The sequence below is a fragment of the Helicoverpa armigera genome, chromosome 22, assembly GCF_030705265.1.
Source record: "Helicoverpa armigera isolate CAAS_96S chromosome 22, ASM3070526v1, whole genome shotgun sequence".
Classification (NCBI taxonomy): Eukaryota; Metazoa; Arthropoda; class Insecta; order Lepidoptera; family Noctuidae; genus Helicoverpa; species Helicoverpa armigera.
In genome coordinates this window covers 1,378,625-1,403,003 of record NC_087141.1, presented here as the reverse complement: position 1 = coordinate 1,403,003, position 24,379 = coordinate 1,378,625, and the positions used below count along the sequence as shown (strand labels likewise).

Sequence of the window (24,379 nt, the reverse complement as noted above, 5' to 3'; positions counted from 1 at the left end):
CATACGCTTTGTCTAGTGTAGCTGTTGGAATTAGACTAATACTGACAGGTGAATTTACTAATCTTATGTGATAAGCTTGAGTAAGCCTAATGTTCGGGATTGTAAGATAGACGTATGTAATAAAGTCCTGACTAAGGACGATAAGGCGATCATCATCAGGCTGCGTCATTTGTAGCACTTTGTTCCTTTTCTAGGCATAGACTTCTTCCTTCCAAGCGTCCAGTACAATTGACAAAATTTCCATATTCTTCCCTAATCAAGTACCAATACCATCGCCTCTTCTATTCGTTGTAGAGTTAATCAGTCTGCTCATTATTTAGGATCCATATAGGTACAATATTCTAGACTAGAATGCTAAGGAGATTCCTAGGACCGCTTTGACTCTAATCATCGTTAATTAAGCTGTCTATTCCTCTAGGAATACAGGCGTAATGACGTTATCATCTAAATCCCTAGATATAGGCAGGTAAATCTAAAGGGATTATCCTGTCTAACGACAATATTAATGTATCCTTTATGAAGTATATCGTGGGTTATGTAGGCCATGATCTAGGCCCGTAAATCTGTCTTCAAAACGAACCTATTACACATTACGTTACCTAGTTTATTACGCTTCTAGGGTAAAATATGCGATTGCATATTACATAAAGCATATAATCTACATATAAAGCGATCAGATATTTACATAAAATGGGGCAATATCATGACCGACCCTTATTGATCTTGAAGAGTGACTTCTAATGTCAAATATTGAAAACGCTGCCCTTTGAAAATTCTGCAAAATTCGTTGTAAACAATCCTGTCTCGAGGACTTTTAATCATAGCATGATATTAAATATAGAAATTTTGTATAGAGGCTTTAACGTAAATTGTGTTTGGAAACTATCTAACTTTATTGGGTTATTTTGGACTTAGTAGGGTTGTTGTGCGATTAAGCACTATCCCTGAGGACCATTTATCGGACCAGTCTCTGAAGTACCCTCTTCTGTAATGGATATTGCTAGTTGAAATTGTTAGGTATTAGCTCCTAGAAATTGTTATGACACTGAAAATAGCAAATTTACTCAACCCCAGGAGGGTTCGTAGAAAGAAAATTAATTCTGTAAATTGAGTCAACTTTGTTGCGCGTTGCTAGTTTGTACGAGTTTTTTCGGTAACATAAAATGGCAACAATGTTTTGTATTACTGCTGGACTAACTGAATTTATGTGGAGTTCAGAGAAAAAATAGTATTATCTGTTATTCCGAGTATGTTCTGGTCAGTTTTGCGGAATAAACAAGTCGTACAAATAATGCTGATGAATTATTATTATTATGACCTAATCCATGATAGTTTTCTTCTTGTCTTTACGACTTGTAAAAAAACAACGTGATGTTCATGTAATTAATATTCCACTCATACAATCGGAAGGATGCAGTGCAAGGCTAAGTAGCATCAAATATGTACGTTCCTTGATCTTATCTTTAAATTATTTCCTTATCAACCATCACGTGCATACACTATTATTATGCACTTAAGCACACATTAAACTAAATACAACATAGCTAACAATTCTTAAGACAAAAATTCAGAGTTTGACCTTTGATATATTTCTGTTAACTGTACAGAAGACAAGGCCAGTTTTATATAAAAAAAAACATATGATCTTGTCTGATATATTAATTCGTGGAGATTTTATTTTAATCTTTTGTTATGCAAAATCTACGGTTCTTCGTTAATTATTATAGGTGTTCCTATTGACTGAAGGTTCTTCCTTATCAGTAGAAGCAAGTGAAACTGTCACGAACTAGCGTTGTGTGTGATACGTCACTTTTCCTATGTATTGTAAACATTATGAGCACGGGGGCGTGTCGTGACTATCGATCAAATGGGGTGATATCAATGCTGTCTTTTATAAAAGAAAATACTACTATCCCATTAGGAACATTACTGCATTACCCTTTCTACTGTGTTTGAAAACCTTAGACGAGTTTAGGTGACAAACACGTAGAAACACAATTTTTCACCTTAACCACAAAATCGTGGGAAGACCTCAGATATCCTCAAGAAAGGAAAAACAAGTCTTGTTGACACATTCCTCATTTATCACAAAGCTATAGGATTAAGTGGCTCGACCCATTTAGCTTTTAAGAACAGTTATGTCTAATCCAGAGAACAGCGATAAAGTGACCACTCAAATTACGTCCGTAAACCAAAATGTGCCCTGAACCAGGCATTTACGATCGTTTCGACCAATCAGGGCTGGCGTAAGATTGGGGTCGCTTACTGTATAGCACTTGCGAGCTTCGTTAGGCGTTTTATATGCGAACCACGAAGGGGAATCGAAAGGGAGGCACGTGACCAGCCCTGGCGCAGGTGTCGAATATTTTTGGGATTAGTAAGAGTTCCTTAAGGTGTGAGAATGTGTTGAAGTGTATGGACTATTGAAAGACAGAAACTTCAACACATCATGAATAGGTCGCGTGGGAATTTATGATTATAGAGCATACTAACACTACCATGTAGTTAAAGCAGCAATTTTGTTAAAGAAATCGATACTACGACATACCGAGTTATTTCCGCTTGCATCATCACATATCATGTATCGATTCTCCGTAATGCAATACCATCAATTAGTGAAACGTCTCGATTGACTGATTCGATTCAACAAAAACACTATTCAAAGGAAAACAACTGTAAATCGATACTCGTTGATGTTTACATCAACAATGCAATAAAAGTTTGTGTAAGCAAAATGTTTTAAGGCTCGAGCAGACCGGATGCGTATGCGTAACCACGCGCGTAGTCACGCGCGTAGTTACGGCGTAACCATGAGTAATGTGGAAATATGAGACAGGCCACACCGCTTGCGTAACGACGCGCGTGTCTACGTTACGCAAGCGGTGTGGCCTGTCTCATACATTTCCATACATTACAACTCATGGTTACGCCGTAACTACGCGCGTGACTACGCGCGTGGTTACGCATACGCATCCGGTCTGCTCGAGCCTTTAACACGATTCGAAGACAGCAAACAAAGTTTCCAAAAATATCGGTGGCTTTATCCCACTTCACTAAAAGGTGGTGTTAGTCTGACTTCTTATTTCGTAGTCTTATGTTTTGGTCATTGTGTAATTGTATGTGATTACTAGACCGTTCTATAAACTCCTCAATATTTCTTACTAAGAGTCAGTTCAGTCCTAACCTACTTCGCGAAAACTCAAAAGAGTCTATCTTCGGTTACTTTGAAAGCCATTTATTTCTATTACAAAACAGTATTGATCTCACCAAACTTTCGAAAATAGGCTGCAGACACCCGACGCCAATCAAACAGGGCCAAATTCAATAGAACGCTTCACAGTCCAGGGGTTCCGACAACCTCATCAATTGACAGCTTTCGCGCCAAACCCGGCTTGCAAAACATCTTTTGTTCGTGGAAAATTAATCCCGGCTTACAACCTACATTTAAATGCGGAGCCGAATTAATGTCCCCGAAAGTCTGACACAGCTCTATCTATGAAAGAGTATAAATTAATCATAGTCTTGTCTTTGGAACCTAATGACATCTGGAGCGTTACTGTCTATGGTAACTGTGTGAAACGTTGTCACAGACAAGCTATTAAAAAGTGATTATTCTAATGTATTTTGACGCGACTGTGAGCTTAAAATTTTAGGATGACAATATATGTAACAACTGTTTCCAAATGGCTTATGTAATTAAGCCACGTACGTGATTTATGCTGACGTTAAAAATATATTTAAAAGGGGCTTTTTATTTTGGCAATATTGCGGTCCTACTTTAGAATCCAAAACAGTTTTTATTACAAAATATGTAACACGCCTCCTACATTGTACGATAAAAGTTTCATAAATACAGATAAAGCCGAATAAGTTTCAAGGATAAAGCTGAAATATAGCTTTGTTGTTTACCTTTGCCAAAACTTAACTCTTAAGAATGGAACAAATGGATGACTTGTTGACCACTTTCCATCGAATTTTACCTCTTCTACCATTATATTATTTCGATCGTGGAATAGAATATTCAATTTTCGTATATCTACAATTAGTTATGTGACGATTTCACCGGATTCGGAGCAACAGAAGCTTCAAATACCATTAACGAGACATTCAAGTTGGTAACGAATCAAAATGGCCTATCTACATGCACATGAGGCTACGGACCAATCGACAACAATTTCGCAATCAAATTACAACTTTGCCGTAGTTCGAGCTCGCAATCAAAATCGGAAATTGGCTTCAGACAAGAAAATTCTAGCCCATATAACGTCCATATAGAAGTGAGTTTATACAGTCACACAGTCCATTTTAAAAACTCAGTAATCCCAAAGCTAAAATGTCGAGAATCTGCGTACGAAATTCGGGTCTGCCTAAAAATAACATCTCCCGAATTTCATATTCTGATCTAATTAACCCAAATAAAAGTTTTGTACGTGTCTCATGTTAGACATGTAGAATTCTTAATAATACGTCACCCAGTTATGAACTCGGGTAGAGGTCAACGACCGGCGGTAATACGGCTCATAATTTGCACTGCAGTGGTTTTGCATACGGCTGTCGCCATGGCAACCGTGTCGTTGTTGCATTGTCAGCAAATACTGGCTTTTGTTGGGAATATAGAACGGATGGAACTGTGGTACCGGAGGGGCAAACAAAGACTCGAAATGTAGATTTGGATTTTGACTAAATTTTAGATCAGTTTAGTTACTATATTGCGATTTCCAGTCATTTTGCTAATATCTACAGTTTGTCAGTCAAAATATTTGTCGCAAATCCCAGACAGTTGGTCGACCGACAGTATCAAAGATTGAGCAGATAAAAAAGGCACTTGAAGTTCACTGATCTTTGGCAGTTTTTCCATCAATTTTATTTAACAAAAAGTTCGACCGTTCATCTCTTAACTATGATTTATACGCAATTAACTGTAGTATCAATGCAAACCAGTTCCCTTGTGCAAAACCTTATTGCGATGTAAATAAATGCATAGAAAACTGTTAAATATTCATTCCATCAGTCTCGCATCACATATGCTGCCGATCAATATCTAGTTTTCTTTTAGCTGTTTCTAGCTATTTTTCTTTGAGTATGGAAATTGTGGAATAAGATGGAACGATACTGTGTAATATAAGTAAGTAATGGTAGAACGGTAATGTAGGAGTGACAGCCGTTGTACGAGGAATATGATTCTTTTTTGCAACTCCCTAGTGAAGATTATTCAGTGATATTTTTTGGTAAATTGATGACAAGACGTGTGGTATTGGGTACTTTAGATGGTATTTCCATGTCCTCAAAAGACCTTCAAGAATTAACCAATCGAGTAGAAATAAAGATATTATTTGCCCCGCTTCAGTAACAAAATGATAAAAGAAATTTTAAACAAATAATCCATTCAGAAAGTTAACAAACAAACAGCATCGCATTTATTTGTTTGTTTGTAGTCATAATTCAGTTTCCAGACCAACGGCTTTAGGTAAATTGCAAAGTTGTATCGGTTTTCAGAAATAGGGTCAACATTGGAATGATAAATTACTTTAGGGATTATAATTTTCACAATTATCAGTAAGCATGAAATATATCTATTGGCTTGGTGTTAATACATGTTTATACAATGTATTTTTGCAGTACCTTAACGTTTTTATAAATATTCAGTTCTTACTCAGTTCTTGTCAAATAACTCTGCATGTCCAAAAATCGACTACCAGCATGACTGCTCATGCAAGAAAGGCTCCAAAAAGACTTCGGAAGGGCGAAGTTATTTGACAAACAGACTACATAAGTTTTAAAGATCATACATCTTCCAATAGCATAATTTAGCATTCTAGAACCTTCTACCATATCATTCTATATTCCACTCACTATAAACCGAAGACTGCACCCAAAAAGCAGCTCTTGCATTATGTTAAACCACGTTCGGTTACATAAATCTTTTGTTATTTATGACCAGTTCCGACGCGGGGTCGCCAATTTATTCACTCTTTCTCGTCAGTGGCCGTGAGATATACATACCTACGCGGCTTGAAAACATTATCTTTTGGCAGATGTGATTAATTCATCTGGTTTCCCTTTCCTCATTATTGTGTTGAAAGATTCCAACTTTAAAATGGGACGTGTTGCAATTAATCATGTACCTATATTTTATTACTATAACCTGGTGTCTTCTTCAGTATGATCCGTATATATTTTTGTTATTAAAATGATTCCATTGATTATCTTATGCATGAGACAGACCACTATAAAACCACTCAATAGTTGTCTTTTTACAGCTATATCTCGCTGTGGCGGAATATTGGGCTGACATAGTGTAGTCTCATATGACATGTCATCGACTCGAAAGAAGAAGAAGAAGAACAGCTATATTTTCTAAAAGTTCAAATCACACACTAATTTCATGAATTTGCTATGGGGGTGCGCGGAGTACTCAAGGGTCAAGTCCCAAGAGACAAAGGTGAAACCGCTGGCCGATTTGTCTTTCATAATCTATCACCACGAACCGCATCAGATTTTACCCAGCCATCTCAGCCGTCAACACAACACTTCATCTTAATCAGCTGCCAAGAGATACAGGTGTCTCAATCGCGACATATCCATATGCCTACTTATACCGTCTATTTATACTGTAGAATCAAAAGTGTGTAGACAGATCTGATAAATATAGCGTCAGTGTACGCGACCTTCGTGTTGCGGTGAGCGAGTCAACCGATATACGCATGTACGACGAACGATGATACGTTACAGGGAATACGGGAGTTGGTACGAAATTTGAAGCAAATATCTGATACTGGAAGTTGGAAATTCGGAATTAGTTTCGTCTTGTTCGGTCTTCTCAATAGAATCTACTTTTTGGTTCAAGCACGTAGCTTTGTGCCTTTACAACATGTCAGAAGTTGGTACACATTTTTATGTTTGAAAAGGTATATGTAGTTACTTTCAGTTCTAATTATAGGTTTTCTAGACTCAATCATGTAAACTGTTAAAGGTAAAATGAAAAGACTCAAAATAAGTTTTTGTTTAATTGCCTGACCTTTTAAAATGAGAGCACAAATTTCTCAATTCCGTCTTAGTAGGTAATTGGAGATCGAACAAAAACATATTGCAAAGTTTTTTAATAAAATCACAACAACGCAACAACGCTAGAAATAAAACATCAGGCTAATACCGATAAACAAAACCCTTACAAACTACCCAGGATTATTCCTTTCTATAACATGTGACCCAAAAAGCACATGGGTGGAATAAACTTTTTATATTACAAAACAAAAACCCCAACAATGGCCAACTAACGATTTTAAGCTGGATCCGGCGTCCATCGCGAGCGAAGTTCACAGTCAGCTGAGCGGCTAATTAGATCAATCACCGAACTGAACATGGCATGCAAATACGGGACGGCCTTAAAAATATGTACTATGCCACATGTGGGGTACGGCGTATGACGTAATGGTTTAAAATAATACCCTGCCTTTGACCTTTTCTGTCGGGTAATGAGGACAGTATTGAGAGTTTAAAGGTTCGTCAGTAAGGCAAAGGAGTTTGAGTAAAAGTTGTCTTGGCCTGTGAAGGAGTCCCTAAGGTCGGGGTTGAAAATCAGGGGAAAAAGGATTCCTGTACAATTGTGTTTAAAATGTTCATTCATATATAACTCCCGATTTGTAGACTATGGACAGCCATACTTCCGATGAACTTTGATTTTAAGATCATCATCATAACTTTTATAACAATTCATTAATTTGATATTGCTAAGATATTTATACTATGTAGGTATTTTTATTTGACATTGAGCTGACACGTCTAGCTCGCTTTCAAGGACTTCAAAAATAAATCAAAGTTCCGACGTTATTAAAATGTCGGAGAGCCTAGACTGCTGAATACCAAATTCAATGACTATGTACTAAGTTTAGGACTTCATAAAAATATTACGTCAACGTGCGAAATTGCTAAACAGGATCGATACGAAAACACGTAACGTTCGTAAAATTCATGAGATAATAAGAAAATCCAATATCGTTTGTCTGAAAGATATTAAGGACACATTAAGTTATTTTTATCTCAGTGCTACTTAGAGCTTTCAGACACATAAATCCTGGTAATTATATTTAAGTATACTTAAAAGAGAATCAAGTAAAGTGACGTAAAAACTTTCCCTAGTTTTTGCTGTTTCGTTGGCAAGGCGTCAAATTCCGGTTTTCGACTCAGCAACGCGACAGGATTCTTTGCATACTTTTTTGGCATTATTCGCGAGAATCTCATGTAAGTTATTTTAGGGCAAAAAATATCCGGGAAGTTTCTGATATACTTAACAAAAAGAGGATCAAGTATTGGCATTTCAAGAGGCAAAAAAACTTGTTCTTAATTATAGGAAGATAGTTTAAAATTATAGTTATTTTGACTGTGATGAAGGAAGGATGAAGGAAGACGCCATTGCCTTGTGGCTAAAAGTATTTTGCATGTTCGTTAGATCACAGATGCAATAGCATGACATAAATCATGCAACAATTATTTATTTTTACGTGTATCACATTCTCAATTTCACAACCTCTTTTTCATCTAAGAAGTGTAACCTGTGTAACGTAGAATACAGATAAATACGCCATTACGACCCAAGAAGCGCTTCTACGCCGCTTTCACCAACGTTGTCTAGCCACAACGTGCGCGGTGGCCGATCTAGATATCTATAAGGCTATGTAGCTATCCCTTAGAAACCGCAGTAGCTACTTCTAACTTACAATGACGAAGTTTAATAGGTGATCGTAATATGCGAACTAAGCGTTTAAACGCACGCGAATTTTTTGTTCGTAACCGATCAGTGAGCAGGCAATTTTCTCGCTTTTTTTAGATGATAAACAATAGGTAGTTAGGTTAAATACAGGGTAGGTAATCGATTTTCAAGACACGTTTATATGCGAATGATCATCGTGTATTGTTTGGATGGTTAATCCTGGTTGTAGAGGAAAATCGGTTTCGCGAATTAATTATTATGTTCCATAAAATTTATGTTTGGTAAATAATACATTAATCAGTAGAAATAATAGATATATGAAATTATTATCTAGACTCACCTATCGCAGCAACCGGTAAGCAGTTGAAGCAGTCTGTGAATGTTTTCCATAACTTGATGTTATACCTCCTTTTGCATTCGTCGTAGAATCTGTTGGACAAAGAAAAGGCAATGTGAACACATAATTTAAAAAGTATCTGACTACTATTTAGCAAAACAATAACAATTAATTCGGATTTAGTTATCTTTTCCACAGAGAAAATCGGCATGTCAAGACAGGCCATGATGCACGGACTCTTTAGCTGTCTGATCGATCGACCCATCAGCCCGTGTGGTTGTTATTTAGCCATAAATAAACTTAATACATATTAAATGCTGTACTTGTGCAAAATGATCAAAATAACAATTGTATTATATTTTCATTATAATTTTCCTGGTACATCACACTATTTATGGCCTACATACATCAGATGCACCAAGGTTGTTGAACTAGGGGATAAAACAATTTAAATAAAAGCACTTTTTAAATGAAACTGGTCAAACGTTTTCATATTTAGAGCAGTAGTTTTTAAATATTATCTTTTGCAGTAAAGCAATAAACCTCATTACTGGTTACAAACATACAAACTGTGACTCATCGATACATAATTTATTAGTGTTTGACACATGTTTACTGGAAGATAACATTTGACTGTAAGGGCTGGCGCATAACCGCGACTGCGACTTTTGATCGACTGAGGATTTGTGAGAAGTTAAATAAGTAAAATAAAAATAAAAGAAGTTATTGATCAACGTTTGTTCTTGTAGGACATAAAGAGATTTTTTTTTGGAAGGTGTTAGCAATGTCTGTGGATCATACATTGTTTAGTTAGTACACCCTTTTTCATTTAACCGGGCAATGTTTTAATAAAAAGAAGAGAAAATTGAGAATGCTCGTTCGAAGGATCTGAAAGTATGGAAAGGAGATGGAATAACTTTTTCTACTGCTTGGAAAAGTCTTCCCTGATAGTTAATTTTCTTAAACTTTGTGTGGTATGGTTTACATACCTATGGGATTATGTTGAAATATAATTGCAAATAAACCTTTTTTTTCAAGGGGCGTGACGTTTTGATTTGATTAATGATATTTTAATGACAATCAGATAAAACCTACAGATGACTATGATATATGGTAAGGTAATTAAAATCGCAGTCGAACGTCTGCACAGAACTTTACCCGTGCCAGTTAAGATTATAAGAATATTTTACGAGTAAGCATTAAATGGAGGAAAACGTGAATTTTCAGAAACGTGTCTACAAGGTCGTAGTACAAGATCAACGTTTTTCCCTATTTACTTTGCATGCCTAAGAGCTGTTCTTGAGATAAATATTTCAGATTATTATAAATTCTTATTGTTAGAATATTCTGAACAATTTTTACAGCGCTTGGAATTTAAAAGCAGGGTATTAGTCAAGTTATAAATATAATATTAATCTCGTGTAGGTACTACTAATAATATTACCACGATATTTATGCAAACAACGTCTGTCATACATACATGACCCAAATTTTAATCAAATAAGCATTTTAAAACTCATTCATATTACCTAAGATTTTCAAGAAACCTGGTCAAACGTGGACGCATTTTTTTACCGACTCAAGCCTTACCTACAAGCAATTTGCTCGTGATTACATCTATGAGTATTTATATAATAATGAGGAAACATTTTTTTTGTTTGGTTGTACCGCAAGGCTCCGGAGATTCTGGACCGTTTTGGGGAAAAGGCTTCCCCTGTTGGAAAGCTACGTTCCCGAGTAACATAGGCTATGTTTTATCCCGGTATGGGCAGTAGTTCCAACGGGACGCGGGTGAAACCGTGGTAGTAGCTAGTGTTTTTATACAATAGTAAGATTGTAGGCCATGAGTCATTGACACAAATATTAGCGTGCCAACGTACGGGAAATTGTTGTAAACGAATTTATTATTGTTATTGCTCATTGTAATGTTATTATTGAAATATGTAGACGTAGACTTAATTCTTCTTCCTAGTTTAACAAGTTGTATTGGGAAATCGTGTTGCTGTTGCATGACCCACAAATGTTCTTGTTCACCTGCTTCGAGCAGATTTTCAAAGCTTGCAGTTTCCTACATATTCATAGTTTTTATTTACCTTGACATCATCGCAATTAGTTATTTATGCCTAGATTACAATTCAGGGGAAGAACCTAGACAATCTTTTTAATAATCACGTTGTTGTGACTTGTGAGTGACTGGGAAAAACTATTTTCAAAATGGCTTTTATTCATACGACGACTTTTATTAGATTCGGAGTAAACCAACGACTGTGCAGTAGAAATCAAGATGTTCTGATAAAAAAAAACAAACTGTTATATCTCCCGGTGGTAATCTGAACTCTTGATTGCATCAAACATAGTTTTGTTATTATTTTACTACGAATATGACCTGAATTTATATTGGCAACCACAAAATAGTGGAGAGTATCTGACTGTAAATAATTTATCGATACAGTTCATATCATATTTATTAGACTGTTTCGAAATATTTCCCCAAAATGTATAGTTTCAGATGCTCAAAATAAATGGTATTTCGTCACAGAAATTTCCGGGGTCTAATAAAAGCTCGTTACTTTTCCCGATCATAATATGATTCAATTCGGTCAACCGAAATATTCAATGAATTCTGAGCAGATTGGTATTTGGAGCACATAAAATTGTTTGCTCCCAAGCAAAGCTTTTGAACATCAATTTACAATAATATTAAATTCTGTGGTAAATAATATTATTTGTAAACTAGCAAGTCAACGGCTTTGCCCGGATACAAATTACAAAATAATAAGCCTTCTTCATGAATACTATGGTAAGAATGAAAATACGTTAAGCAGTTTCTGAATTATCGAAAAGACAGACAGGCGGGAGGACTTAGCTCTATATATGATTGTTGGTTTATTTTCGTCTACTCTCAAATATAATAAAGTTAAACAACTATTATAAAAACAAAACGATACAAAATGACATCATTGTTGTCAGAATTCGTCAAGATAATCCCTATCAATCAATGGTATTATCGTGTTAGCTAGCTTTATCTGTTAGCTCTAGATAATATAGCGCGTCATAGGAAAATATTACAGCAAATTGCGTTTAATATCGCGTTATGGCGGTATTACACCATCGCAAGTTCATTCAATGTTTATGGAATCCATTGTCATATAACTGAGAAATAATAAAAAAATACTTTGTAAATATGCAAAATATAATGGGTTTTCCCCTCTCATCTGAGAAAACGCAATTTTTCCTACTGATTTCCTAAGACACGTTAGTGTGTACAAACAAGGCTAGCTTGATCTACACATCTACAGTTTGTCCAATTACATACCTCCAGAAATCATAAATGAAAACACTATAGTTCAGTGCCTTACCAGGATCAACTGGACTTAATAGTCCCGATCAATTGATTGGTCACTCAGGCTCTACACAGCAACAAGTTCATATTTTACAACTACCAATGGTTACTTTGCTAGAAAATCTTCACATAACTTCATCGATCAACTGAATCATGTACTAAATCTTTGTCAGACATACTTGCATACAGAATCATTATACTCAGGCCTCTAGTACTCGATCAAACGAACATGACATCTCGTAATTTTCGCGCGCCTTTCTCGCGATACCATCATTCATATAATAAAAGGAATTTGATTAAATCTCACTTCAAGTTTAAGGAGAAATTCTCTTATGTGAATAAAGATGGTAGAATAGAAGGTATTCTTTATAACTTCGTTTTTTAATTAAATTCGCCGTGACCTTTTGTTTTATGATCTGTGTTCTCTGAGCTCTATTCTCGCTTTATAGGAGTATTTCAGTCTTGTTTACGAAAACAATAGTTTTAAGCAGTACATATTCGAGTGAAAAAGTTGATGCAAGCGCACCTAATTTTGACAGTATCATATACCTGCAACCAACCAAAGTAACGATGGAAGTATTGTGTGAAATGCGAAAAGGCCAGAAATTAATATTGCTTGTAAGATGACGTCAGTCAGAAGCGTAGGGAAGAAAAAAAACCGACCCCAAATAAAGGCGGGAGGATGATCAGTGTGACAACATGATAATGCACATATCTTGTATCTTTTCGTCAATCAAGCAATTCTCCGGTCATTGAGCTTCAAAATGTTGGTCACTAGACTTTGACATCAAGTGTCGATTCAAAACGCCTTAAACTTGAATACCCCGCTCAATGAATCAGAGTTGTGAGTCACCGTGTTTACCCTCACGTGAGTTGAAGGGTGATTACTGATTACTATCAGTTGAGGGACGTTTGATTCATTCATATTTGTTTTTTATTGAAGCCTTATTTACTATTATGAAGGTTTGTTTTGGGTGTAATTTTGTAGTACGTATTTTACCCAGCAGACTTCGTAACACTTCGTATCATTTTAACTTTAAACCTTCCCTGACCCCCAACAACCAACATTTTTAAAAACAAAATAAATCAAATTGGTCCAGACGAGACGAGTTCAGTGAGACAAACGAAGAGCAATAGGTACATATTGATTTATAAGAAGAAATAGTAAGATAACTTGAATACATGGTTCTGAAAACTAAACTAAAAAGGAAATTCGAGGAAACCCAAAGCCTACTACTAGCACATTTTATCTGAAACATCCTATATTTACGAATTCATAATACCCGTACAATATGAAACGAGGCGTTGTACCATCCTTTATTATAATAATAGAATAACAACCAACAAAAACCGAAAGTTCAGCGACCTTTTGTAACGAAAACATTACCAGAGGCTGTGTAAGTTCAAAAAGTATATTTTTATATAGCCCGAGGCTTTTCATTATAAAAGCTTTTGACTTAGTGTTTATTTAATAAAAAGTAACAGATGAGACTTGTGATTTTAGAAATATGTATTTACGGTCTTACTCATAAACGTGAATTAAATAATAAGTTATACTTAAGGGGTGTTTAAGAAAAAATCTTACGTATAAACGTGGCTTAACTAAATTATTTTTTTAGCAATGTCTTAAATGAGTTGTCAAATTAAGTAGCCTCACACCCTTGTTTAACCCGCTAATTAGCAAAATGGCTGGATTCTTACCAGCTGATTTTTCATTTCCGGTTTATTGACAGCTCAACTTTTTAATTTTATATTTTACGGATGCCATTGTTGCCATTACACAACGTTTTGATGACAAATATTTTTTTAAGCTACCAACATTCAGGTAGTGTTGAGAAATTAGTATGTTTTTATGTCATTATCTGTTCATTTCTTAAGACATGCTTAAGCAACCTTTATAGGTCAAAATAATTTAATCACTACTTAAGGCTTTAAGTAGTAATTAGTTAAAACAATACTTAGAAGATGATTACTTGATTTGTATAAGTAAGGCTGTTAATGTATATTTTTGATCTCATGTTTATCTCCCAAAAGGCATTCAAATTGAGCGTGCACTGTGCATTTTCAAACTATGTTAATTTTTAACCTTAACTAAAATAATATATTAAGTGTACTGTATTTATAATCTGGACACAGATATACATTGGATACAAAGACAAATTAAAAATTTCATTCATTACCCTAAATAAATAATACTTCTTTGAAGTAGGCACACTAATCATATCAAATTAGGTAGAGGCTGGAATTTCAGTAGGCCGTAACTAAGTAAATATAAAAAGATGATGTCAACACGCAGGCTTACTAATACGCATTATCCTTTGACAGCGGACTTATAAGGATTTTGGCGTGCGTGATCATTTTATATGCGTCACGATCAGAGGCCAGTAATGGCGTCTTAAACGATATTTTGAAAATTGTTCGATGATAAATCGAAAACGTGAATTCGCTCGCAGTAATTTTAATCTCTGGATAAGAGTATGACTGCATGATAAAAAATCTACATGACATGTAAGGAAAATAAAATCTAATATCCATAGCTGTAATATTAACTTGGAATCATCATTCTACTGCTCTGATCCAATTTATTGTCTTTTTCTTCCATACCATACTATCTGACATCATCTCAGAAGTAACCCTCTTTGCAGCTATATCGTCTTTCACACAAGCCGTCTATCTTTTCTTTGGTCAGACTCTTATATAATATCCATCCATGAATGACAACTTGGAAATGACACGAAAAATAATGCGGTACAAAAACAGGGACACTATCAATACGAGTGCAAAAACCACACACATGTAATCAAGCTACAAGCACACATTGACAGAATCCTATTATAGGAATACGTTCAAAACTAATTGGAGTACCGTCTGACTCTACCCCTTAACTTTTTAAAGCACACGCATAAGGTTACGCACACACTATACTACAGACGGCATCAGGTTTTGTTTAAAAGTCGTCGGTGCGTAACGGATGCGTGCTCACTTCCCATGACTGTCTGCATGCATATGCGACCGATTTCTTTTGTTTTTGGCTTTTTACTTGGAGATGTTATGGCGAATCGCGGGTAAAGGCATATAGTATTTCTGTTTAATTCATTTTAATATCTTTTTTATCAGGAAAATGCTAAATTAACAAGAATAAGATCATAAAACTCATCACAAGTTTCCTATTAAGCCGGCTTATAGGAGTATTTCTGGAACAATTTCTTTTACTACCATTTATTTTATAGACAAGACTACTCAAGAGGGGAAGTTGTTATTGTCTGTAGCTTCACAATACAATACAAAAATAAGCATTTATTTTTGGAAAGGATGTAATTAAAGAGGACACAATTGGAGTTACTGAGTAGACATCCTGTGACGACGCTCAGCGAAGAATATAACTTTGTTAAACTTATTTAATTGGCAAATAAATAAAAATACAATTACTAGATGGAAACATCTAACAATAATTTCACTCAGGCTCTTGATAGACGGGTAGATCAAGGATCTGATTCAGAAGGCTTTGCTTCTTGTTAGGGGGCATATTTTGAGATGTTTTCTGTCTATGTGGTCCTTATCACCGGTACCTTGGACCCAGTGCCCGACATACGTGTGCTAACGAATGTTGTCATTGGTCTTTAACAGAGAACCGATTACATCTCCCAAATCGTGCAATGATTAGCCCTACCACTACTTGCCAGTGGCGAGGCGTCCTTATAAGCCGATTCCCATCGGCTTCCCTTTCGAATTTCAAGAAAGAAGCATAGGTATAAGTTATAATATACGTATAGGTATAATTAATATAATCATTTAAACCACACAATTTAAATATGTAGGTATAACAAAACGCCTACCACCGTAAAAAAATTGTCTATAAATTACTTGAAACATTTTGCTCCTACTAAACAAGCCGCGGCTTCCTCCTCCATACAAAACTACGCTTGCGTGACGTCATCCACGCCGCGCCGCGCGATGTTCGCAAAATAAAGGCGAGCGGTAAGCCGGCTCACGGAGCGGCTTCCAGGCCATCAAAACTCGCGAGTAAACGAGAAAGAACGCGTCAAGAGTAGAGTAGCTATATCTGTCTACGCGCGAGTGACAGCGCTTAGAGCTCTCAAATATGTAAACAAACAAATCAGACAAATTCACTCTCATTGTTCTTATTTTGTTTTAGATAATACCATTAACAATTTGTTCTTTGTATTACTTAATTGAATTTATTAGTGTGTGTATAATTTGGAAATAACAAAGTTCGTGTGTGTACAATATTTTATGTTAGTTTAAGTGTTTTAGTTACATTATGTCAACATAGATGGCGTTGTGCATTTTTATGCAAATCCTGAATCGCGGTGTTAAGATTCTCCGCGATTTAATGACCCTAGTTGGGAATTTATATTTTTTTGATATAATTTTGTTTAAGTAGTTGGCAGTATCATTACTCCCAACTAATCCCCGCGATCGCACTGTGGGACCTGGTACTCAGTACAAGTACAGTACTACAGTGTGTGTACTTAGTGAAAATAGAGATACCTACGTTGAAATGAGTTATATTTTGATACGTAGACAGTTGGCATCAGGTTTCTTTTTAATGTACCTACTTTTAAAACTTAACTAGGATAGCATTTATCGCATTAGACTGTTTTCCGACAGATTATATACTTTAAGAAGGAACTTATTATTCCCCCCCCCCAGTTTTTTTTTGCAGCGGCTTCCCTATTTCATTTAACCACCCTTCGCCACTGCTACTTGCACCCCGATAAAAAATGGCGGAACTAACTCTCTACGACAGCATAAAAAACGATGCAAAAAGAAACTAACGAAGTAAATCTAGACATAATGAGAGCTACGTTTAGCCGTATATGGTAATGGAAAACAGCTGGCCAGTGACTAGATTCATGCGTAATCTACAAGAACATTAGCTAGTCCATTTCTCCTCATTAGGTTTACAAACTCAGATTATGATCGAGTAACGTTCTAAATGCCTAGACATTCACTATGTAATTGAAATTAGATTGTAAATCTAGCATTTGAGTCACGAAAACCTAGCATGATAGCGTTGACAAGACGAAATTCCCGATGTCTTGTTGTACTTTCACGCGAAAATGATTGTAAGAGATTCGGCGTGTTTTCGTGTACGTGAACAATGAGACTGAATATAATAAGCATGTGGATGTTTGGACAATAAAGACAATTTACAATGGCAGGTACAATAGCTATTTATTGTAATTAAAAATCCACCGATGATCGAACAACAGTAAATAGTGGTTTGTGGCATAAACGTGCTAGGAGGCTGGCCTCAAATGAAATATATTTAACAGCCAGAGAAAATAAAAAAAATTGCACTTCGCAATAAAACACGACTGCATAAGACGTTTCGTTGCATGCAAAAATAACAAGTTACGTGGGTTACCGAAATATTTACACAAGAGACCGACAGTCGGTTTCATTACTGTTTTCGGTAATATCATCTCGTTACACACAATCTCTTTACGTAACCGTTTCATAACTTTTGTCAGTTGTTCTTACAGTTTTTGTTGCTATGTACTTGAGATTAAACATTCTGAAAAAGTGGTTTGTATGTTTCGATTTCATTTTTTATTAACAATCCAGTGGTATCCCGATATCCTATTTAATGAAGAGGCCTCGGCATACAAAATATACAAAGTTTTATGGTACGTAGTCCCTGCAAAAATAGTTTGTAAAATCTTAATTTTAAAACTTGAAATCCTTTGAATAAAGAAATATTAACTTTTGTCATTTCCCCTAAGAGGATAACACGGAGAGCTTAGGAAGAATAAATTAAAGTAGATTAAACTTTGACGATAAAATTAATTCCTTGAAGATGTAGAATACTTCTGGAGTTCTGGATTATGACACTTTACGGAGCTGTCAAGTCAGAAACTGCGTCTGTGACGTCTCAGTTCATGCTAAATATTAACTTTATGATGTCACATTGAAGACTAAAAGATAAGCAATACTCATACTTTTGCTAATTTATAATTCATTAAATACAATGACATTGGCCGTTCTTCAAGAGTAGACAACGCTTGAATATTCAAACTTTTAAAATCTAATTTACATAAAAACGCTAATTTATGACACAAAAGACAGCTGTTAAAATGCGATACAAACTTTTGTATCTATGGCTTAAAAAAACAACAATAAAGGCTTCTGTTGTCTATGATGCAGTATCACGCTAGAGTTCAATAAACTATGAGAAGTTATAAAAAGTATGATTTGCGTAACATTTTTGACTTTGACTCTTTGCAGTGATAAACTATATCAATTTTGATTATACGATAAACGCTGTGTGTGTCATCAAAGTACATATTTTTATAGAATTTTCGTACGTGTGTTACGTGAGATTGAAAATGGGGCATTTGTAAGGGACATTTTGGGTTAACCCCAGGGCACAAAAGGCATGGTGTTTGTCGATTTCCTCGACAAAATTTCGCAGGTAAAAAGGGGACCCTTTCCGAAGTAAAAGACCATATTTACGCATGCGTCATCTTTCAAATATGAGGCAAGTTTATAACGTAGATATACTTATGTACCTACTTAAGTATCTTTAATCATAATAAATTAGTAAGCGCACAGTAAGTTTGACTGTTAGGTGGTTTAGTTAAACTAAAGCAAAACCGAGTGAAATAGATTTTTTATGTAACTAACAGTTTTTATCGGGAGACATGCTGGCTGGCAATCATTTCATTTTAAATTCACAGCTTAAGACTTGTACCTGGACTCGTTTTTTTTTTCCGAAAATACAATTTTGATTTCTAACATTTTTATAGGTTACTATAAGATATAAACTTCCTTCCTCCTTACGAAAAACAGACGTATATGCTGTGGATGTAAATTGGCCTAACAAAAATTATACAAAAATTGACTCACCCATAAATCCTATTAATGCTAGCACACTCATGGTTGCCACGTAAAAGGAAGAAGTTCTCTGGGTACTTGATCTTGTAGGCGAGGAGCAAACATATCGTCTCCAACGACTGCTTGCCGCGGTCCACGTAGTCCCCGAGAAATAGATAGTTCGACTCTGGTGGGAAGCCTCCGTATTCGAACAACCTTAGTAAGTCGTAGTATTGGCCGTGAATGTCGCCTGGGGGAGAAAAGAAGGCTCTATTGGTACTTTGTGGAATGCAAATAAATAATATGAATATGATTCTTCTGGTAATTGCAGCTTAATTTCGTTTTGATGTCGTATGCTATACAGTCTACACAGATCGGTAAAGGGGGAGTACATATTTTAAAATTATTATAACCTTTCATACAATATGGGAAAAGGCAATTGCAATATTCAGTAGGTATTTCATTAAATTGCACATGTGACGACTGGAAATCATAACTGATAATTTTCTCATTAAGATGTTTAATTCTGCCTTCCCTGTGGACTAGTTTAGCAGATTGTTAAGATAATTTTTTATACTTTCTTTAAAATACACAGTAAATATCCTGTTTTAAGTGCACAAGCTAATAGTTACTAAAAGCCTATTATAGATAGTTCAACTCAGATTTGCGCGCGGCCCTATGTGTGCGTCGGCTTGTAAATATACAACTTTCATTCGTGTGACAGTGACGTCGTCCGAGCATGACGTGTTCTTATCACTTTTTGTTATGGGTACAGTCGTTTACGAAAATACTAGTTATTCACGGAGAAATTATTAAGGAGTCAGATAAAGCGTTTCAAAAAATAAAACAACATTCAAAGCTTTTTATTATTAAATATAGTTTTTCATTATTTTCTCATACGTCTTTTCAAATTGACATTGATAGTATCTAAGAATTAAATACTCCTTAAGTACATACTTTCTAGCTCGGGGTACGCGGACAATAAATAAAAGTGTGGACTAAGCATGTAAAAAGAGGTACAATCTAGTATAATAATGTAAACAAAATGTGTGGGGAATTTAAAAAAAATTATATTGCTTCGCATAATGTCGACCAACATAACAAAATAATGAAACTCATAAATGAACGTTTAAGTCAAATTGATGAAGGGATGTGGCGTAATACTTGTCGACATGTAAAAAAGAAAAAAGAAGAATACTATAGACATTTTGACATGGAACAGAATTTATAATTCACCTTGGAGAGTAGCAAATCCGAAAATTTATCATTTGATTTTTCAAACAGCGATTCATAATCATTAAAAATAAATAAACATTAAATTACGTAGTAACCGTTTTTCTTTAAACACCCGTATACAACCCCTAAATAACTGTATTGTCCCCGACTGTACCTCTTGTCACGCACACAAAGTCACTGTATATGTACAAGGGTTACCCACACATAAGGCCGCGCGCACGACTGAGTTGAACTTACTATAATCAGTATTTTGGCAAAACACAGCATAAAACAATGAAAGTGCAGTATTAACAGCAAGGAGTTTTAAAAATTGGCAACACACCAGCAGTAAGAGTTACGTCATATAATAAGCACGTGCTTAGCTAAACTACACTATATTTTGTACATGATTATTAGTATTACATAATGTCATTAGGTATATGTTATCTTTCTTTGTAATTATCTAGGAGTCTTGTGACTGATATTGGTGTTAGATTTTGTAAAGGTAATCTAATAACACTAGAAACTAGAATATTCAACTCCATTTGGGCCTTAGAAACTACTCGGCGGACCCAGATAATAAGTAGCCCATATAGTCTTTATCGACTAAGGAAGATTGGTTGACAGACTTTCTGACTTCTGTCTACTTGTCTAAAACTATTCATCTGTCTAGCTAGCCTATGTGTTTTGAATGCAATACCAGTGTCTTACATAGAGCGACTGCCTATCTGACCTCAACCCAGTTACTTAGGCAATCAGCCCTTGGTATTAAAAGTATCAAGACTCAAAAATATTTACTCTCTTACTGCTCATAATAACAAACAAAATTATGAGAACCAACTAGCTACACGATACACAAGCATTGTGATAACAAAAAGTACAAACATTAAAATTTTCAATAACATGACAATATTGACATTTTGTTAACAATACTATAACAATAAAATATTATGTGATACTGATTATTATGTAGGACCATCCTTAAGATGGTTATATCAAAACAGTATTTTGTTAATTGTTGGGATACAAGTGTGAAAACAATGTCAACCAGCTTGTTTCTTTTTAAACAGAAATTTTGTGAAATAGATTCTCGAGTGACTCCGGCTGTGGATACTGCAGGGAAAGTCAGAGCTATACGACTGGTCCAAGGATGGCAGTTTTATCTATTGGATTAAAAAGCTATTGCCTACAGCAAAAAAATAAAAATTGGATAACAGTCTGTTCATGAATTCATTTGATTCATCATGCATCCAATTCATTAATAATCTTTTGCATGCCTATACAGCATTCCATAGCTATGCCTAGTAGAAGCTTTGCAAAACAAAAGGGTACTGAATATTATTCAAATTATAAGGAAAATGGCCACATAAAATGTTTGTCTTGTGAGGATAAAAGTACTTGAGATATAATTCTTATGTACTTAGGGTAAATACATACTTGTATCATAAAGATGTAAGTTTATTTGTTATGAGTAATCTCTAAAATAACTGGACTGATTCCAGAAATTGTTTCACTAGTAGTGAACTAGGTTATCCCTCTATGCTCGCTTAATAGTATGAGAGCTGAGGTAAAAAGTAAAATACATAATTCTATGCACATTTAAATTATTGTTTACTAAATGTTTCACCCATGGTTGAGAATGAAGTTTTTCCTGTACCTCTGAACAAAATATAGCCTATGTTACTCGGGGATAGTCTAACCTACCAACAGTGAAAGAATTTTTCAACTTCATTCAGTATTTTCTTATTACAATGTACAGATAATCGACAATGTTCCTACCATACTTACTTTAACTATAAAAAATAATGAAAATCTAAGATTAGCAAAACAAAATCAGTTTGTAAGAATGAATAATGTTGGATATCAAGGAAATGACTGTTTTCATTCAGTTTATCATTGTAGATAAGATATTTAAGTAGTGGAATGTTATTGATAGCTGCTCCTTTGTTTCAGTCTGAGAGGGATTTGTAATAGTTTTAAGTACATATGAATTTGTACTACTATGCCATAATCATTTATTTATTTATCCATTTATTTTAAGTGAAGATTTAGGGACAAATATTGGTAACTCATCATCATCATCTTCCGAGCCTTTTTCCCAATTATGTTGGGCGATGTCGCTGAGTCCAGTGCTTTACAAGGAGTGACTGCTCTATAACTAATGCCCTATAAATATTGCTAACTCGTGTTTATCATAAAAACATTGGATCTATCCCAATAATTTATTTGTTTCTAGATAGCCCACTTATTTAATTGAAGAAAGGTTACTTTTTATCCAGGTGTATGAAGCAGCTACATCGCGACACAAGTAAAATCCCTAGTAGAAGCTAGTTACTACATAATATATGGCTTGTTAAGCCATATCAAACTTGATTTTAATCTATTTGTAATCAGTACCTTGATCTATAGAGTAGATACGTAGGTAAATAATGATTCATGTGTAGAAAGAAACCAATTTCATTGTGAAACTGTTAAGCAGTGGACAAAAAGTAGTCTGAATCATGAATTGAGGTTTAGGTATTGACAGATTAGATGCCTTCTATGAAAATGGGCGAAGAAATTTGCATTTTTAATTTGCAAATTTGCTTCAGAATACATAAACTAATATTAACATGTACAAAAAGCGCCAAAATAAACAAAATTTTCTTCAGCTGATTACAATATACTTTTTATTGACGATTGTAAACCCAAGCCTGTCCAACGAAAACGGTTAGAAGCCTACTTTTAAATTTCGAAAACCAACAAGAGGGTAATTTTGACGGTGTTCAATTAAATACCTTCACAAAACAATAATGTAGAGCGACACTAACCTTTAATAAAGTTCAACAATGACATAAACGGCTAAATATGCAGTTTCATCATTTCGAAAGTGGTAGGTTGCTTTGGAAAGTAGCTGTAGTGGTTAGAAATGATCATTCAATTTTGTACTCACCACAAATTTTTAGCGGCGCTTCCAATTCAAGTAATATCGGTTGTGACAAGAATATTTCCCGCGATTTCAAGCATAGCCCTTTGATCTCTATTTCCGTTAACTGTACATTCATTCCAGGCTTTTCGCCCCGAACTGAAAACAAACGTAAACATATCACCAACACGTAAAAAACACAACTTATTCACACATTTTACACTTTTCACATTCATATTTTTGATATTTCACTGAGTTTAGGGCGTAACACTTGTAACTTTGTTTATTTCAAACAATATCAACATTTACCTTTTAATAATTTTTTTATTACGTTATCGATGTTTAACTCATCTGTGTCTCTGTCTGCCATCGGATATAATTGTGGTGCACGGAATATAGCTAAATAGAACAGGCAAAGGAAGAAAGATTATGAAGATATTTGCCGATTTGTAAAAGGTACAACCTATTTCAATTCTCGGCTAAAATGAATTTCAATGGCGGAGACATCACACTCACACACAAACAAGGGAAACACATCACCACTGTTGCCAGCTTTAGGGTCAAATTTCCCCAAAAATGTTACAACAAAAAAGTGAGGAAAACTAAAAATGTGATCAAACGACTTGCACTAAGATGAAATACGTTTTTTTTTCTAACAAGTTCAAGGATCGATCGATAAAAAGTTTAAATAAACAATGTTTCATACAATTTCAACATCCATTGTAATTTCATGTACTTAATGAAATAAGAACAAATAATTAAAGTATCACAAGTAAAAATGATGTAGACAAATAGTCAGAAATTAATAAACAGCTTAAGCGTATTTGATACAAACATTTATATCTTTTTTTATTTGTCTTTGTTTAGCAAGCAGTTATTCAATAATGTGAAGAATTTCCATGGTAATTCGCACTTTTTTTCATGCTGACAACACCTTTACATTGCAGAGTTGCCAATCGAAAAAAATAAAATCAATGTTGCCATACGGCAAAAAAATTTAGTGTTGCAACTTTAGTGATTTAAATTTCT

At 34.9% G+C, this 24,379-nt stretch overlaps 1 protein-coding gene across 2 annotated transcripts in view; it reads right to left on the bottom strand.

Annotated features, from left to right (window-relative positions):
- LOC110371728 (serine/threonine-protein phosphatase alpha-2 isoform) overlaps positions 1-23,914 on the bottom strand; it is a 54,193-nt gene extending 30,279 nt beyond the window's left edge. The window contains exons 1-4 of one of the 2 annotated variants that reach the window (XM_064040288.1): positions 23,660-23,914; positions 23,378-23,509; positions 19,264-19,480; positions 9,051-9,139 (exon numbers count right to left, since the gene is read on the bottom strand). In XM_064040288.1, coding sequence (XP_063896358.1) covers positions 9,051-9,139; positions 19,264-19,480; positions 23,378-23,509; positions 23,660-23,720 — 499 coding nt within the window. In that variant the 5' untranslated portion in view covers positions 23,721-23,914. The remainder of the gene's footprint in view (positions 1-9,050; positions 9,140-19,263; positions 19,481-23,377; positions 23,510-23,659) is intronic. The other variant, XM_021328097.3, reaches the window with a different exon arrangement.
- Between the last annotated feature and the right edge of the window lie 465 nt (positions 23,915-24,379).